The sequence below is a fragment of the Trachurus japonicus genome, chromosome 24 (assembly GCF_045865225.1).
Source record: "Trachurus japonicus isolate A0001 chromosome 24, Traja_1.0".
NCBI classification, from domain to species: domain Eukaryota; kingdom Metazoa; phylum Chordata; class Actinopteri; order Carangiformes; family Carangidae; genus Trachurus; species Trachurus japonicus.
The window spans coordinates 14,067,004-14,085,257 of NC_140930.1; the positions used below are offsets into that span (position 1 = coordinate 14,067,004).

General features: G+C 40.1%; 1 protein-coding gene across 1 annotated transcript; it reads right to left on the reverse strand.

The window, feature by feature from the left end:
- Positions 1-255: 255 nt before the first annotated feature.
- Positions 256-9,424, reverse strand: slc35f6 (solute carrier family 35 member F6). Its single transcript, XM_085770087.1, has 6 exons — positions 9,269-9,424; positions 5,115-5,187; positions 4,829-5,000; positions 3,784-3,999; positions 3,526-3,636; positions 256-1,983 (listed from the first exon to the last, which is right to left on the reverse strand). The coding sequence occupies exons 1-6, from the start codon at positions 9,343-9,345 to the stop codon at positions 1,490-1,492; spliced, it is 1,143 nt and encodes a 380-aa protein (XP_085626213.1). The 5' UTR covers positions 9,346-9,424; the 3' UTR covers positions 256-1,489.
- Between the last annotated feature and the right edge of the window lie 8,830 nt (positions 9,425-18,254).

Consider the following 18,254-nt stretch of genomic DNA (forward strand, 5'->3'; position numbering starts at 1 on the left):
TCATTGCTTTGATTAATACATTTCTTTAAGTCTTAAAATGTATCATTCTTACAACTTCAGTCCAATATTTAGTTAAAAAAAAACAACAACAAAAAACATACCGGTATATGAAACACTCCTCCACACTCCAATGATCGACTGATAATCAGAAATATTAACTTTCTGTTGATGGACCACTGGATCCAGTACAATAGGATTTTAAGAGAAGAAGTTGCACAACTTTACATCCAGGCCACAGAGTAAAAAAGCCATTGCACCATTTAAACAAGTGTAATTTAATGATAGTTCCCTTTTTTTTTTTTTTTTTACTGTACGTTACACCCAGTGCCTGAGAAAACTGAAAAGGAGAAAGAGAAGCAGGATTTACAGGTCAAGTGCAGATCACATGGTGTATGAGCTCCGACTTTCTGATCCAAAGGTCAGAGAACAGACACACAGACAGATTCCTTTTAAAACTGCTCCTCTGCTTAAGATTAAGAAAGTGGATCACCTGAACTTAGATTACATAACAAAGTGGCTCTGCAGTTCGATTCCCCTGACCTGTCTCTGTAGTGTCTCTGCAGTGAGTTGGCAGTGGAAACACTAGTATGGCACAATCAAACTGCACAGTCAGCAACATTTAAAAAAATAAATCCCATATCTTTTTTTTCTTTTTTAAAACGATCACAAGACATTAAAATCTGCAAACAGAACAATTTGTGCAGATAATAAATCAGCATCAGGAGCAAAGTGACAATAAACCAACTGTTTAAGATAATCTGCATAAAACATCGATCTGATCTCCTCCTTTGCTTCAGTGATTTACCCATAAAAACGCAAAAAAATTATTAAGTTCAAGTTTCATTTCTAAAAACGAAAAACAAAGGAGAGGATCGGGGAGCAATTGTTGGTGCCTTGTTTTGTTTGTGAAAGACACAGAAAAAAAAACAAATCTTTAAAATTAAAGGACTCCATTAAAAACCCATATTGTAATATAAAAGCTTGTTTAGACGACCTCCACCCTCCGTTTGACAATTTGGGAAAAATGCTTATTTCCTTTCTTGCTCAGTGTTAGCTGACAGGACTGACAGCTCTCTTATGTCTGCACCATAAGCATGAACATACAGTCACCAGCTAGTTAGCATAGCTTAGCATAAAGACTAGAAACATGTGGAAACATCCAGCCTGTCAAATGTTGCATCTTGTTTGTTACAGTTCTACAAAAGCTGAGAAATAGCGTCTTCTGATGGAGTCAATCTTCTCATCTAACACTTGACAAGAAAGGGAATAAGTGCATTTTCCCCAAAAAATGTGAAATGTGTTTTTTTTAAAGCCTCCACACACTCACATATTAAATAGTGTGTGAGGTCAGCTCAGGTATAAACAAAACAAAAAAAAAACTATTTAAAAACAGACTATCAGTGACAGCATTCATGAAAGGTGCAGCGTCTGTGACAGACAGTCCAGTTCTGTGAGATGCCGTCTGTACCGAGTGTGTTAAAACAAGTTTTTAGCTCTCGTCTCCGGCCTGCACCCTGCCGCCGTCGTTCAGCAGTCTCTCCCTCTCTCCCGGGCTGACCTCCTCCTCCTCCTCCTCCACCAGGCAGGCGCAGCACGGTATCCTGGCCACCAGGGGGCGGTGCAGTCCGTTGTAGAGGGCCGTTCCCAGCAGCAGCACCACGAAGCCGAGGACCTGCAGGCCGTGGAACGTCTCCCAGCCCAGCGCCAGGCTCACCACCCAGATGACCAGCGTGCGCAGGCTGTCCAGCACCATGCGGGTGGTGGCGCTGATCTCCTTGGTGACGCTGATGCCGGCGAAGTTGAAGAAGGCGATGCTGACCGTGTTGCCCAGCAGAGCCAGCAGGATGAGGGGCTCGTGTCCGATCTGACAGAAGGCGTCCAGCGCGTCCTCCAGCACCTGGCGGGGGTTTCCGCTGAAGTCGCCCACGGGGATGAAGTACATGGGGATGAGCAGCAGCGACAGCACGAAGAAACCGAAGAAACCTGGACACAGAAAAGTTCAATTGTGAGGGTAAGTCTAAAAATAAATCAACATCTTTGATTGGCATTGATACATTCCCTGTTTTCCTCTGCATCGCCTCCTTTCCCCCTGCTGTTAAACCAGCCTGCCATCCAGTACTCCGGCCTGCTCTCCCTGCCTTTCCCACCCATCAGAAGCTGCCTTCATCAGCTCTTGTTAGCCATTTCTATGTCTTCCCATATTCCATGTTGTAAACCGTTTCCTTGTCTGTACATACAACAACCTTTGCACGTCTGAGTTTTTCCTCAGTTGATGTGAGGGTCTAAGGGCAGAGGATGTTGTAATGATGCCATGTAAAGCCCTTTGAGACAAACTGTTTGTCACTTTATAATAAGTACACAATATTAAGCATTAGTTAAGCTTTAAATACTGAATTCATTAATTAAAACACATGAATACTCATTAGTTATGTTGTTTATAAACACAGTTAAAAATGTTTTACTAATCATTGATAAGCACTGACTGAATTTATAAACTACATACTGAGTATTCATGCGTTATAAATGTAAACGTAAATGAATAATTCAGTATTTATTACTGCTTAACTAATGCTTAATAGTGTGTACTTATTATAAAGTGTTACCACACTTTGTAAAAACAGGCTATACAAATAAAATCGCCTTGCCTCTCTAATTATGATCCCACTTTTTAGATTTATCTGGCAACCCATCACAATAAACAGGGCTCTCGAGTTTTGAACTTAGCCTGGAGTTAGAGGTTTTTTTTTATACATTCACATTCATAGTGTGTATATATATATATATAGTTTTCTACCAGGTGGAACTGTTAGGGCATTTGTCCACATGGCCCTATGGTCTGTCTGCAACCTGTGCCCGCAGTCAGAGCATTCAGAGAATTCAGTGAGCGTGTGCTTGCAGCGCTGCCGAAACCTAGACTTTACCCGGCAACAAGGAATACTATTTTCCGATTGGCTGATAGGTGGCTAATTCAGGCCAGCTGTATGGATGGACTAAACAGAGCAATCTGCCTTTGCTTCACTCATTCATACATTACTTATTAATGTGTGGCGAGTTTTATAACTTCATAGCGTGAGAAATGTCATGTGTGAGCATGTGAATTGATTAAAATGCGTGTGTGTCTCACGCTCAATGCCTGAGACTTGAGAGCCCTGACAATAAAGGAAACTAATACAAATGATGATTGTCTCAGAGGAATTAAATGAGATTTAGATTTAAAATATAAAATGTATTGTACATGCTATGTGGCTAAATATCCAAATATATCAGAAAGTCGCAGCAGTGCTACAATACTCTATATTATAGGTATTTCACCTTCAAAGACTATGACGGGTATTTGTCGAAAACTGATAAAAGTGGTCTATCTGTTGTTTGTTGATGTTTGACCTTTGCATTCTTCATCGTTGACATCTCAGGACTTTGGCTCATTCTCTTCGTGTATTTCTCTGTCGTTTTGTGCATTACACAGACTCACACAGACCCGCTGACACCAGCGTTTATGTAACTGCAGACAAACGACTCCCGTACCTTCAGTACCAACGGCACGAAGAGGATGAACGTCGTGCTTGTAGACAAACTTTTCCTCCAGGACCATCTGCACTGACACGATGATCTGAGCCATGATGATCAGAAGGTCTCCTGCAGGAACAAAGAGAAGCGATGAGTTGCTAGTGACACATTTGACTTGTTGCACTTCTTCGTCTTAGTTTCACCTGCACCGAACACCGAGGAGACAGCTCATTATCACAGAAAATAAAGCATTCGATAAGAACGAATCCACCTTACCTGTGATGACGTCACTGAGTTTGTGCGTGTCGCCGCTGTGGCCGCTGAAGAAGTCGGCGAGGCCCACTATAATCAGGCCCAGGATGGTGATGAGGATGCCGATCCACTGGCTGGCCCGCAGGCGCCGGCCCAGAAAAGCCACCGACAGCAGACCAGTGAAGATGATGACAGCTCCACGCAACATCTGGAAGCTGGAGGCGCTGGTCATGCTCAAGGCTGGAAACAGAAAGACATTGATACATAAATAAAAATGGTTTATTAGGACAGATTTAACAAGCATTTTCATGGGTTTATTTGTATATTCATGATCAATTTAATACATTAAAGAGGAACTACGTAAACCCAGTCGCTTCTCCGCCGTTTTGCTAACCCTCCTTTCGGCCATGTGCATTTAGAAATCAATCAATAGAGCCGTAGATAACGTTATATATCAAATACAACGTTAAGACATGTATATTTGTGTAGTTTAATCTGTCATAAACAAGAGATTATGGGTGTTTGGGTCACGGTGCCCAGACATGAGAGCTGGGACACCGGGGCAGCGGCTCTGATCTTGCAAGGTTGGTTTTCATCCAAGAGACACAATAAGTGTCAGGCAAGTGAAAGGTAGAGAGCCTCTGTTCTCCCTCGTAACAAGTTAAGCCATTTATAAAACCATCAGTTACTCCAAAGCTGTTTAATTAAGGTAAAAATGTAGCATCATTAAGCATCAAATCCTGCATATTTCCTCTTTAAATACACACTTTTTCTTCAGCTTTCTTCAGTTCAAACAGCTCAATACATTACAAAAAGTGACACTGAGATAAACAACATGTTTAACTTTGACTGATTTATCTATTCTCCTGAAGAAAGGCAGGAAAAACAAGCAGATAATCTTTGTTGTTTGGCTGCACTCACGCAACTTGTGAGTCATTACATTTGACCTTTGAGGGGTAAATGAGGACACAAGCTTGCAAAAGCTCAAAAACAAAACAACACCTGAGCAATTTCAATCAGCAGCTTTTTCTACACTCTATAGGAGCAGATGGAGGCTTCGGTCACTCACCAACATACATGATGGAGGTGGCCGTCATGTCACACATGGCAGGACCTAAGAAGAGCAGAGGGTTGAAGCTCTGGCCTGGGTTCATCCTACGCTCCGGTCTGCGTCTGTCTTGGCAAAGCAGGATGTAGAAAACGGCGAGACAGCTGAACTCGCCCAGGAACATACCCACGGCCTGGACGGGCGGAGCGGGACGGAGACAAGAGAGAAGAAACACATTAATTCACAGCTGCCTGAGACGTTATTTACTGATCTGATCTGTTACTATCGGCAGAAAATTGTAGGTTACCTGTACAAATGGGTGATTGAAATCATGTACGGCATCGTCATGGCAACCCTTCGCTGAAAACAGGTCAGCCCATCTGTTGGATAAGAAGATGCTTAAAGTTTAGTTATAGATAAAACAAAGTCAAACATGCTCAAGACAGTTAAAATGTGTTTTGCCACAGAGCTGGAGATGCAAAAATGTATTGATTACATTACCTATAGGAAGGAGGGAGAAAACCAATATACAACTGTTTTGACAAATGATTGATAACTGCATACCTGTCAAGTTTTGGATTTGAAAATAAGGGAAATTTTCCGGCACCCGCCGCGAACAGTGCTGCCACCCCAACCAAGCTCCAGTATCCCTTACATTTTAAGACAAGAAAGCTAAAATCACTGGCTTTATGCACAGTTGCACTACTTCCTGATCTTCAGCCAGCCCGTCTGCCATTATTGGACAAACTGATAAATCCAGGTGTGCCTGACCTCAATAGTCACAACAACAATAATGTTTTTTTTTTTTTTTTCTAACACATAAATGAGGCATTCTGGTGTACTCTGAGGAGAAACAGAGGGAAAAGACAACATTGCTTCATTTTTTTTTTCTTTTAAAGCAGATTCAGTACTGACTGAGGTTCCTATCATTGTAACTGCAAGAATGAAAGTGTATTAAAGTGAACTCAGAACTGGTTTAGTGTGGAGCTGTGGCTGGTGGGCAAAAACAAAACTAATTTTTTTAAAATCTTTTGGCCTGGACCTGCCTTTCAAGGCCCCCTTTCCTCTGCTTCACCATGAAGCTCTTTCAGACCACACTGTCTTCTTCCACAACTTCTGCCCTATTCTCATCTGTATTTTGATAGCTGGAGCTACTGTCAGATATCTATATGACAGAAGGCCCACACATGCTTTAGCTTTACACTGCTGAATAATTGGAGCAGATATGTCCAGGGATTTTCAGCCTTCTATGAGGCTAATAGAATGACCCTGTCTTTTACAGCAGGTAGGCTACAGACACAGACACACACACCTGTTACTCTGCTGTCCCTCTCTGTTGCTCTCTGGACTGGGCTGCCTAGCTGTTCTTTTGGGTTAAGTGAGCATGGACGACACAACTCGACCGGTGTGGACGCGCTGGTTCGAGCCGCGCGTGTTCGCGCGGAAAATACGAGTCTTTTTTTTTTTTTTTGCAACAACCGGAGTCTTTTTTTTTTTTTTTTTTTGCAACAACGCGGGTCGACCCGTTACAGGCTTGATGAGCAGGACCTCAGTCAGTGCCGCGCTGATGTAGGCTTTGGACTGTGTACTCGCCGTTAATATAATACATCCATGGTACTCGCACATAGTGACGACGAGCACGCTCATCGTCGCTAACCAAGATAGGATTAATAGAGAGTTGGCCACTCCGAGGTAAAAACCAAAACCCAAATGAAATAGCAGCGTCCAGTCCGGGGTGCCGCCGGGACTGGCCCGGGGTATTATTATTTTTTAATAACGCGGGTTAAAATACGGGAGATTTACGGGAAAATACTAATACGGGAGGACGGCGGGAAAGAGGGGTAAAATACGGGACTTTCCCGGCCAAAACGGGATACTTGACAGGTATGGATAACTGTCTTTAAAAAAAAAGCTAGTTCAAGGTTCTCAAATGGGAAATTTTGCTTGTCTTTGTCATACATGAAAGTAAACCGTTTGGACTGTGTTGGTACCTAATGTATAGGGGAAATACAACCTGCATTTTACACAGTTGCAAAGACTATTTGCTGTTAAAGGTGCTATATGAATAAATAAACTTGAAATAAACTGACAAGCGGGGGAAATAAGTATTGAACGCGTCAATAGACTTGCATGGTGAGCAGCATAGAGGTCATGGTGGTTAAATGCATTACTCAATATAGGTTTTCTTTTTATATAACTGAACCAGCTAATTGCAGGTCTCTCTACAGCTCTCTGTCAGGGCTCCTTGACTCTTCTTAGTTTTCTTTTGACTCTGTCAGAAATCTTGTGAGGTTGTGACCTGGTTGTGGCCAGTTTATGGTAAAATGTTGTTCTTTCAGTTCTGGATAACGGCACTATAACGGAAAAACAGGATGACTTTCTAAATACTGACAGTATTCTTCATGTGTTCAATACTTATTCCCTGCCTGCATCATTTCACTTTATTACACATTACTTAATTTACGACATAAATGTTTGGATTTCTTTGTATGTGTGCATTACTTGGGTTGTGGCCGACATCTGGTGAAAATTTCATGTCAATAGCTCCATTAGAAATATATTTTCTGAGACAAATGTTGACGCGTTCAATTCTTATTTTCCCTGCTGTATTCAGCAAGTTTAAATTATGACATTACATCTGTCTGTCCAGCAATCACCTGAGAGACACAGCATTCTTCTTCTCTCATAATTGAGGACACAATTGTTTTATTGTGTCCTCTCACATAAAACACTGTACAGTCAGACAAAATGACCTGATGAAGTCGTTTGAGAAGTTAATGAGTGCTCAAGCATAAGGCTTTATACACGGCGAGTCAGAGGAAGCATGACCTGCATGTGAGCGTCCTGTCTGATTCAAAATGCATGACAAGGGAAAAAAAAAAAGAAAAAAGTTGATGACACAACACTTCCAAAGCTCAACGCAGCAACTTGTGAGCTCATCAATACGCCAAGGGAACTGGAGTGGGCCTGCTGCTGCTGCTGAGTGAGCCAAATCCGCTATGACAGTCCTCTTCGTTTGTGGTTGAAACGTCTTTACGTGGTGCACAGGTCCATGAAAACAAAAGAGGGAACTTGAACCGCAACTATCAAACTATGTGCCGTGACTGATCTCACATTAAGAGCTTTTATAAAACCAGCGAGGCGGCAACTGTGACGAGACTGGTTTCAAGTGGCCGAAGTGAAACTTTACCTGAGAGTTGCTGTGCCGCAGCTTGTTTTGTCTGATCCATTTAGTCTGATTGTGGTTTCAAACTGGGATTTGTTGCAGTTTTTTGAGCTGAGAGAAGCCACACGTGGGCACAAAAGTGTGTGTCAAACCACAGAGAGCTGACTTCATAGATTATTGGAGAAGTAAAAGAAGCTGAATCCCTTGTTTCACCACCACAAATGGCAAACCTAACGTGCCACCAATGAGACATGTAAGATATTAAATCAAAAACAAAAATCAACATTTATTTGACTTTTAGTCTTCTGCAAAGTAAAAATATAAAATATGGTCTGCTTTCTTCTATGTTGTATAATATAAAATTAAATACATGTGGCTTTGGGACTGTTGTGCCGCAATCTGAACATGTGCCTTGGTGATATGATGGTCATTTGTCGCTACTTTCTGATGTATTAAAGACCAAATGATCAATCAGGCAATGAAAAGAAATATATAGAAAAATGTATCAATATAGAAAATGATGTTAGTTTGACTCCTGAGTTTATGATGACTTGTTGGGAGCTAAAAATATTAGTTGCAAATAACCGATTTTAACAGCAATAGTAAAAGTCTCATTCCAGGATGAATAATAACGCAGCAGCTGATTGGCTGTTTGCAGTATCTCAAATGTGAGTATTTGCTGCTTTCACTGTTTGGTATCACTTTGAGTTGACCATCTTTGGGGGGGTTTCTGTGTTGTTATCTGAAGACCTCTCACTTCTCAGGTCTGAAGAAACGTAATGGGTCTCCTGATTATCTTAAAAGACCAAATGATATTATTAGCTGCCTGCAGCCCACTCCTGCAAGCTGCTGTGTGTTTTATCTGCAAAGAGGCTGAACTGGTCTATTATTACTTAACCTCTGTGATGACACGGATACCTGAGTCATGACCCATCAAAACAGGTTTGTTACAAAGCTAAGGCTAAGTCTGCACACACAAAGCCTTTATACAACCTCCTGGTACAAATCAATGAGTAACGCCGGCTACATTAGCCACATGTCTTTTTATTTACCGGTGGCTAATGTGACATGCTAATGGCTAAAGCAGCTATAACTGAACTACACGTGAATTAACGATTATTAAACGAACATAACGCGGTAATAAACGCGTAGTAAACAAAAAACATCTAGCATATCTTTAGCAACCAAGCAGACGGTTAGCTATATGCCAATTCTACTATAGCTAATTAACTTTAACTACAAACACATGCCTCTCCACCAGTTGAAAAGAAATAAACATAATCACATTTACTCACTTTGCAGATAATGTGTTGATGGAGCCCGTTGTGAGCATAAGTCCCGCCAGGAACAGCTGGTATTTTGTCCAAGCCATGTTGGACACACGAAGGGGACAAACAAATTAAAACAAAAAACCGAGGGGCAGCAGACCAGACCACCGAGCTGCTTTTTGTGTGTTTGTTTGAAGAGAGAGAGAGCACGGTGGTTGTTATTCCCTCTGAGGGATCTCCTCTGCCTGTAAACGCCACATGACAAGTCGGAGTCAGCTGACTACTGCGCGCTGCCTTCACGTCCTGTAGGAAATGAGGAAACGCGCCGAGCCAATAATATAAAAGGAGTGGGCTACCGAGTGGAAGTGAGTAGCCTAAATAAAATAGACACAAAATAATCAGATCAAATCGATTGATTTTCATGGCCAAATTATAAACAAAACAAAAACAACTCAACGTTTATTGACAGATTTTGTTGAAGTTTTGTGTTGTGTATGGTGTTTATTTTTCATGCTTCATTTGCTCAACGTCTCTGGTTATACGCAGTTATAATCGAAAATCATGTTGTTACATCGTATCATTGGAAACTCAGTGAAAGACAAAAATTGAACTTTCCTTGTCCCCCCCCCTTTTTTTTTAGCACTTCCGGTTCCGTCATTCGTCTGGGGGTGTTTGAATGGGTCTGAAATAGGAACTGTGGTTGATACTGAAGACATTTTAAATGTAGGCTACAACCATAGACTGTATAGGCTACAACACGACCTCAGTGAATGCCTGAGTTTTAAATTTAATTCTGATTTCACATTTCATAACCAGTTAAGTAGCTGGATGAAACCCTGAACTGAGACACACCTCATAGGCCTGCCCTAAAGTGAGGGTCCACAGAGGCTTTTGAGGATGTTAAAGCAGCTACAAAGAACTTTTAATTGGATATGCACAAGTCTTTCTGCTGATGTCTCTGTATGACCAACAACAGCAAATGAGGCAAGATAAGCTATTTCTAAAAAGTCTAACCCTCAGGGCCGTTGCTAGGAATTCTGGGCCCCCCTAAAGAATACTAAAGTGGGCCCCTACCCCCTAACTTTTCCAGTTTTTTTTCTTAGACTACGTATGTATTATCATTTTTTGTTTAGCCTACTTTGTTTTTATGCTAATGCTGCATTACTATGAGTATTAGTCAGGGTCTTAAGCAGAATAAATCAGACAGTCATACAAAGATTAGACTGTGTTTTGTGGGCCCCATGGGCACTGGGCCCCTAGAATTATCATCACCTTTCTCCCCTATACAACGGCCCTGCTAACCCTTAGCCACCTTCGGGAGGCAGTGGTCGGGTCGGTCCATCGGACAAAACGACTCACAGCACGCTACACTGGTGTTCAAGGCGACAGCATGATATGTCACAAGCGATGGAAATCTCAGGCGTATCACATTTTATTCATGATCTCTCAAAATAATTATCTCGTTATCTCGAGAAAACTGAGGAAAAATATCTTGTTATCATGAGAAAACAGAGGAATATTATCTCGTTATCACGGGGAAATGGAGGAAATAAAATGTATGTAGGCTATGTACAGTATAACCCTTAGGACTTATAGCGGCACGCCTGACAAGTCTATAAATCGGCATTGAGTTGTTGCTACACTAGCCAGTAAAAACCGAGCTCAAGTTCATCGCTATATTTTTGTCATGGCTGATACGGGGAGAGGATTTGTCCACAGGGGTCGCCAAAATCAACACAAAATTAAAGTTCATTGTAGTTGCTTAAAACATGAACACCAATCTTCTGTCCTTTTGACAGCCTTGTTGTGTTTATACTCCCACTGTTGCAAACTAGTGCTAAACTTTGGAAGCTGAGAAGGTGTAAGTCCGCTAAATCAAACTACAAATAGGTTTAATAGATGACGATTGAATCATGCGACTGTCGAGCAGTTCGTAGCCTAACTTTTGGTGATTATAATTAGGCATATTATACCTAAAAAATAATTAGTGGTGTTCATTTGTGAAGATTGTTTTAATGAACTAAATGGACTAAATGGATAAGAAAAACAAAAGATTTTCTCTCAATTTCTTTTTTAGCAGTAATAAAAAAAAACACTGTAAAAAATCCTATTATTTTTGTTGCCAAGGGAACCAGAGTGAGGCCAGCTTCTAGGCCATGAAACAACATTTCATCCCGATGGTACATTTAGGCTTCATGTAGTCATATTTTATTCAAAGTGACCTGCAAATGAGGCACATCACTATTCAAATAGCCTATACATGCAAGATTGATCAAATAAATAACAGTAAATAGATATATTCTGGATTAGGATCAAGTCCCATATCTTTCTCTGGTATTTTCATTCATCCTTCAGAGGGAAGTTATTGTATTTATGGTCAAACAGCAGTTTACAAGCAAACTGTAAAGGTGCCATGATGAGCTCTATAGATGAACAGCAGGGGGAGTCAAAGACCAGGTATGGACCATCATCATTTGAAAGTAGGACCACACTGAATTTCCCCCCTCTGTGGCCTCACTGCTTAAATTTAGAACAGGCACTAGGCATACACTTTTCATGAAGATGCTGTCCCTCAGTTATGTGGTAAGTCCGTGGCTTTTTGACATATAAAAAGGATTAATATCACGAATGCAATCACATTTCCATATTAGTTAGGAATGTATATCACAGGTAAATCCAAACCATGTTATCACAATACCCTGATCACAATATTGAACTGTTGCTTTTTTATGATAGCAAACTACCTATAGCTGTACCTTAATTATCTCTTGTATTTGACACAACAAACATCAGAGCAAGTTAACATAACATCATCACATACAGTTTTTCTTAGCTGCAGCAGCAAGTTTATTATAAGCTATTCCCCTTGTTTGACTCCTCCGGTGATACAGTGTGCTAAACAGGATTTTTGGTGACTCCCCAGACAGCTGATGAGAACAAGGAGTCGTCTGCTCAGTGACTCTTTGTGAAGTGTCTCATCTCTCATCTTACTGCAGACAGCAGTAAAGCCTCTTGGCTCCCACCACTTAACATTTAGCTATCATAACTCTGCTCAGACGCTGTCATGAATGTAAAAAAAAAAAAAAAAAACGAGCTTGCTTGTGACTAGAGTTCCTGTGCATCTGCCTCGTAGAATTAGGACATACCTGGGATGAATATACATGGGAATTGGGCTGGTTTAAGTGCAGGATAATTTTACTGCAGTGGGGCAGAGGTGAAATTTGTGACATAAAACAAGACTACAGGTATACTACAAGGGATGCAGAATTCTAACATTAAATCTACATCACCATAATATTAAACCTAAAGCCCCTGATACACTGCAACTGCCAAACAGCATAGAAAATAATAAAGTGTAAAGTCAAGGGTTCACCAAAGTCATTAGGATTCATTCTGTGGGGACAAAACAGCTTTATTGGAGAGTTGTATTAGAATACTATAGATATATACTGTATATGAGCAGAGAGAGGGGAAGAGAAGCAATTAAAGGGAAACCAGATGGCATCAAGTAGAATCCAAATACAATGTATGCTGTTTACAGGAGTTCAGCAACAGTTTTCAGCAGGCATAAAGCCACAAATAAAAGCAATACCATAAAACAAATACTAAAAAATAAAGAAAAAAAAAGAAAAAAAAAAAATTAACTGAGAGGAGTGACAATTTCGAAAGGAGAGTATTTTACCTGAATTTCTAACTAAAAACGTTAATAGTATGATAAATTCTTAAACAGTTTCAGCATAGCAATACTAAAATCAATGAAATGTGAAGAAACTTATTGTGGCTGCCAAGTTGGACTTCCATTATATTATCTAGTTAAAATATATTCAATAACATTTGCTGCTAACTTTGACGACCAGTGGTAAGATAAAATACTGTAGTCAGGTACTTTGGTCACCAAGTTTCTTAGGAGAATATAAAAACTCCATGACACATTTATTACATATCAAATCTTTCCATTGAGCATAGATCGGAAATTAATATTAAAACTGAAATGAAAAACAAAACCAAAGCAACATCAGCTGCCAAGTTTTGCCTTTAAACATCAAAGCTGTTGCGGTATATATAAATCAGTGGCATTTAGTGATACTACCTGAGACACCAAACAACTTCCTCTATTCATATACCTATTTACACACAAAAAGAATGTCCAATGTAAAATGACCCTTATCTTTATTGATTTCCCATCAAGCTCTCATTTGAGACAAACATGCAACTGTGTTGAGCGCTTCACTTCACCATCACTTGTTGCATTAGGCAGTAGCCTACAAGACGATCAACCACTCACCTCTGCAAAGACATCCTTCTCTTGGCTGAGCAAGAACAACTGCTTATGTAGTCTGTTTCTTTAATTAACAATCAGGTGGACAGAACCAAAACTCTCTCCAGGGCAACCAGCCTATCTTATGTAAAAAAGACTGGTGACAGCAAGTTACTGTTCTGAGTAAAAAGTAACAATACACACAAAACATGAAACCTAGTTTGGAAACACTGTGTATAATTGCTCCAATCAGTCAAAAATAAATTGCAAGTATGATACATTTAATTCATGACCACCCCCACAGTCTTGGTATAACCCACAACACCATTGATGGTGTCAGTTTGAGCATAAAAGAGGGAAATGTTTGGGCACCACCTCTTTTGGAAACACCTGGAGGCTAAGGTGAGTAATTAGGTTGCAGCAATAATATTAAGGATTAAGTACGATGAAGGTGGTTAATGTCAGATTAAATCAATAAACTGGTAAACCTCTTTGTATTTAATTAAAATACTTAGAGTAAATGTAACACAACTGTTTTTAGGGCTAAATGTCACATTGTTAGTTCTACCTGTTGGTCAGTACAGTGGTCTTATGTTTGAACATTATGAAGTTAGTGTTACCAAATGCTTTCGTAAGTTTCCAGGGAAGGGTAGTATTAGCTAACCTGTGGATATTAGGCTAGCTCAAGCTGCTGACATCTGGGCCTTGCATTTACAAAGATAGCTTTAGCTTCTCATGGCCTCTAGCTTTATAAAGGCTAGCATCAGGAACATTACTGTAGCTGCTAACTTACCATTTTATATGCTACAGGGCTAGCTTGCAGCTAAGTGGTGTCACACATTATACAAGGCATTTCCGTCCTTAAGACAGCAAAGCATTGGCTGCTGTCTCTAAAATAACTATAACTATATAATATTTTCCTGAATGCACTGTATGTTTAAGTAATTGATCTGTTAAATTTACATATATTGATATTCTTGCCTTATAGATGCCTCCTGAACACCCACAACAACACCTGTTAACATTTGTTAACAACAATATTTTCAGACTTCCAGAAGCTTTACCCCACAGCAACAGGAAAACTTTTTTGAACACTGGCCTCCTATTGGTGGTGACTGACTCTTCACCTCTGCTCTTCAAAAGGGAAACCATGCTGGATGACATCACACCAGGACCAGGTAAGCCTCAATTTTTTTTAATTTTTTATAAAACAACATGTCATAATGATGAAGGTCACACTGACTAAGCTTCAGAAAATCCTTTGTGGAGATGAAACTACCAAACTTGTCCCCTGTAAATTACTGTGGACAGATAGCTATGAATTTGAAATAACCTATAGTTTGAAAATGAATTCATGTGCTTGCCTTTCAAATATTTGCATTTGTCTGTATTTTGAAACGTGTGTGTGAGCGATGCTTCCACACAACATGACTTGATAACTTAGATATCAGCTGTATTGCAACACAAAGTAGTTGATGTGTGATTAACAGTCTGAGACCAACATGGATGAGTATTTACAAAAGACCACTCAACCGTTTTAGCACATTTTGTGCCTTGGGCATAAGATGCTATTATTAAGAAAACAACAAGAATAGATATTATGTAATGTTAAATTATACCATTAATAATAATAATGATGTTATCATCAAAAGAAACAAGGCAATGACACCAGGGTAAATGGTAAAACACTTAGGGTCAAACCAATCCAGTGTACAGTACAGTATGTTTTGTCCCCATGTTACCCAGCAGTAGCTTTAAGGCTGTGTTATTTTTAACCCAGCAATTTTTTTGAGCGAACCAATCGTTTAATGCAGGTGATGTAAAACATTATGGACAGTGAACCTGTGTTACTTTCAACGTGCCCCTCAAGAGTCACAACATCTGTGGCAGTCACGAAAGGGAAGAGCACCCAGCAGCATTATCATTTCACGCTGAGTGGCCTGGAAACATCTGATTGACAGCCAACCTCCACTGGTGTGAGGTCGGACCTGGGGGGAGGGAAAGGTGACGGGGCGACACTTTATGTACACACAGCTCATCTCAGGCCACTGACATGTCACATGGCAGTGTCAGCTGAGCAGAGCAGAGCAGAGCCCGGGTGACGGCTTATTAGAGAGCTTTATGTGAAAACTGTCCAAAGTCCAAACTGAACTGTCTGACGGCAGAATTATTCATTATCACCGCGCAGCAGTGCTCACCTGTGAACACTTGTGGACACATATCACACCAGTGGCGACCCTGTGACTATGAGTTGTTATATAACACGAGACATCTACACTGTACAGTACAAAATGCTCACAAATCTAACGAGGAATACAATTCACATGGAGGTTTTTAATCTTATTTTACCTTAATTTGGTTATCTTTTATAACATCTACAACATATTTTTGTCTGTATCTGAAAAAGTTCTGTACTGTATCTGGCCCCTTTTTTTTGCTCATAATCAAATATTAGAAATATCATTAAAATCGATTAAGAAAAACTATTAACCTGATTTGGTAATCAAACAATATGCTTATTTTTCTACAATCTTGATCTTGAATGATAATGATGATACTGTGTGTATATATATTAGAAAAAAGACCTTTATGTCCTCATGCTTTCATACAAATCCATTATTGTTTTTGTTATAATCTATCTATCAAGTTCTAAACTATTTATGAACATTTAATAGGGGGTTGCAATCAAGAGTTACACACTGGCCTTGTTTTACCACCTTTAGAGATATATAATAACCTGGATTAAAATCTTCTCAGACAGATATTACATTTTTTTGTAATAACACAGCAGTCCTGCTGTTCTGTAGTACATAAATTACTGTAAAATCCATCTTGAGACACCTGACTTGTAAGTTTTATTCTTGGCCGAGTCGTCCTGTCATTTTTGTGCTAGATGTGAAAACTTCATAGTAATTGCACTGAGTGTATAAATGAAGCTGTGGGGGCTTGACGGGGGAGCGGAGGCCTGATTGGCTTGTAAGGAGTTTAATATTGCAGTGAAAGCATTCAAAAAACATCTTCATCAACATTGTAATAAATCAGTAAGTCACAGTTGTCCCTGGTCTTAAGCGTACACGGCGTTGATGAATTATATTAAGTGTGTGTGGTCAGATAAGGGTTAAGACAGATGGCAGTTAAGAAATAGTGGCTTTAATCTGATCACCTCTGTTGCTAAGATACTGTACATCTCACCAGACCTGTTTAATGACTCTTCCAGCCGCTGCAATCATTGTAATTGTTTTCTGCTTCATATTTACTTTTTCATTTTCCTTTATCTTTCTAAACACAAGCAGTAATGGTGAAAGCTACTACCACCTCTGCTACTTCTTACATTTTATAAACACTAAATGAAATCGTGTCTGTTTTTTTTTTAGTTGTTCTCCATCGTATCCTACTTCAGAAGACATAATCATGATTGTGCAGAAGGTTTTGTGGTTGATGGTGAATTTGTGTCTTCAGGACAGAGGTGGGCAGTAAAAACTAATCTGTTAAGTTTTTAAGAGTTTTTTAGTGTTGCGACACATTAACAGGAGCTGGGTTCAGTCGAGGATACACTAAATGCGATTGGTGCTGGATGAAGAAACTGAGCTGAAGCAGCAATCAATTCCTGCTAAATAACTCTTATTAATTATTTTCATCTAACTCCGCCAGCTCTCTCCTGGCTGTTTTTTTTTTTTTTGTGGCATCGACTCAACCAACAGCTCCTTTCTGTGAAAAAAATGAATAAATAAAAGTCTTTTGAACACAATAGCACTAAACCACCTTAAGGCGTTAGATTCTATACATTAATTTTGCTTGAATCTGACATGCTTATGTAATGCAATTACTCGTCTCGCCCCCTGCGGCATCGTGTTTGACCACCGAACATTCCCGTGCCTTCATTTCCCAAGAGAATTCCCGGAGGTCACTGGGCGAGCTGGAGCCGTATCGATCATGAGTAAATAAGTTAATTAACCATCAGGATTGGCAGGAACAGTGATAGTGCAATATTATCCAATACAGGGTCAATACACATAAATATATTAACCTTAGACCTTCGATCACTTAAACCCCTTGATGTGACTCGAGGGATTTTATTCTATTTTCACACACATCAGTTATTGCTAAATAGCGTTAAAAGATGTTAAAAGATACAATTTTTTATTGTATTTTAGGACATAAAAAATGAAATGTGTGGTGATGTCAGCTGTTCTCTCATTTCAAAGATCGTCCTGTATTGATCCGAGCCATTTTGTCTCGAGGTGTAGGAGTGGCCGACATTAATTATTTTCCATTAAGCAATCAAATGGAAGTGATGGGGGTGGAAAAAGAGACAATGCAATGTCTGGGATATTTATACTACACATCATAGAACAGGCAGGGACGGAAAGCAAACTTTCAGCCCTCGTGTGCTGTGGGGTGGGCGCCGTATATTGATGCTGCTGCCGCTGCCCCTGCATGAGAATTCATTTATAGCCTTCAAACAAACCTCACCTACAAGAGTGAACTGTAAACACAAGTTCTCCGTGTGCAGTCTCCACTGTCTGGCTGAAAGTGTGCAGGATGTAATGGCATCGACAACTCTTCTTAACCTTTTGGGAAACATGTCAACACTCGCAGTGAATCATTGTAATAACTGTTATTTCCAACACAGAGCAGCAGGTTTCCTGGAAGGCCTTTTCACCGGGGCACACACGATACTGTATGGTCACACGGACACGGTCGCGACTGACGTGGTCGTTGACATACAGTGAGTGTGGAGGGAAAGAGTGGCAA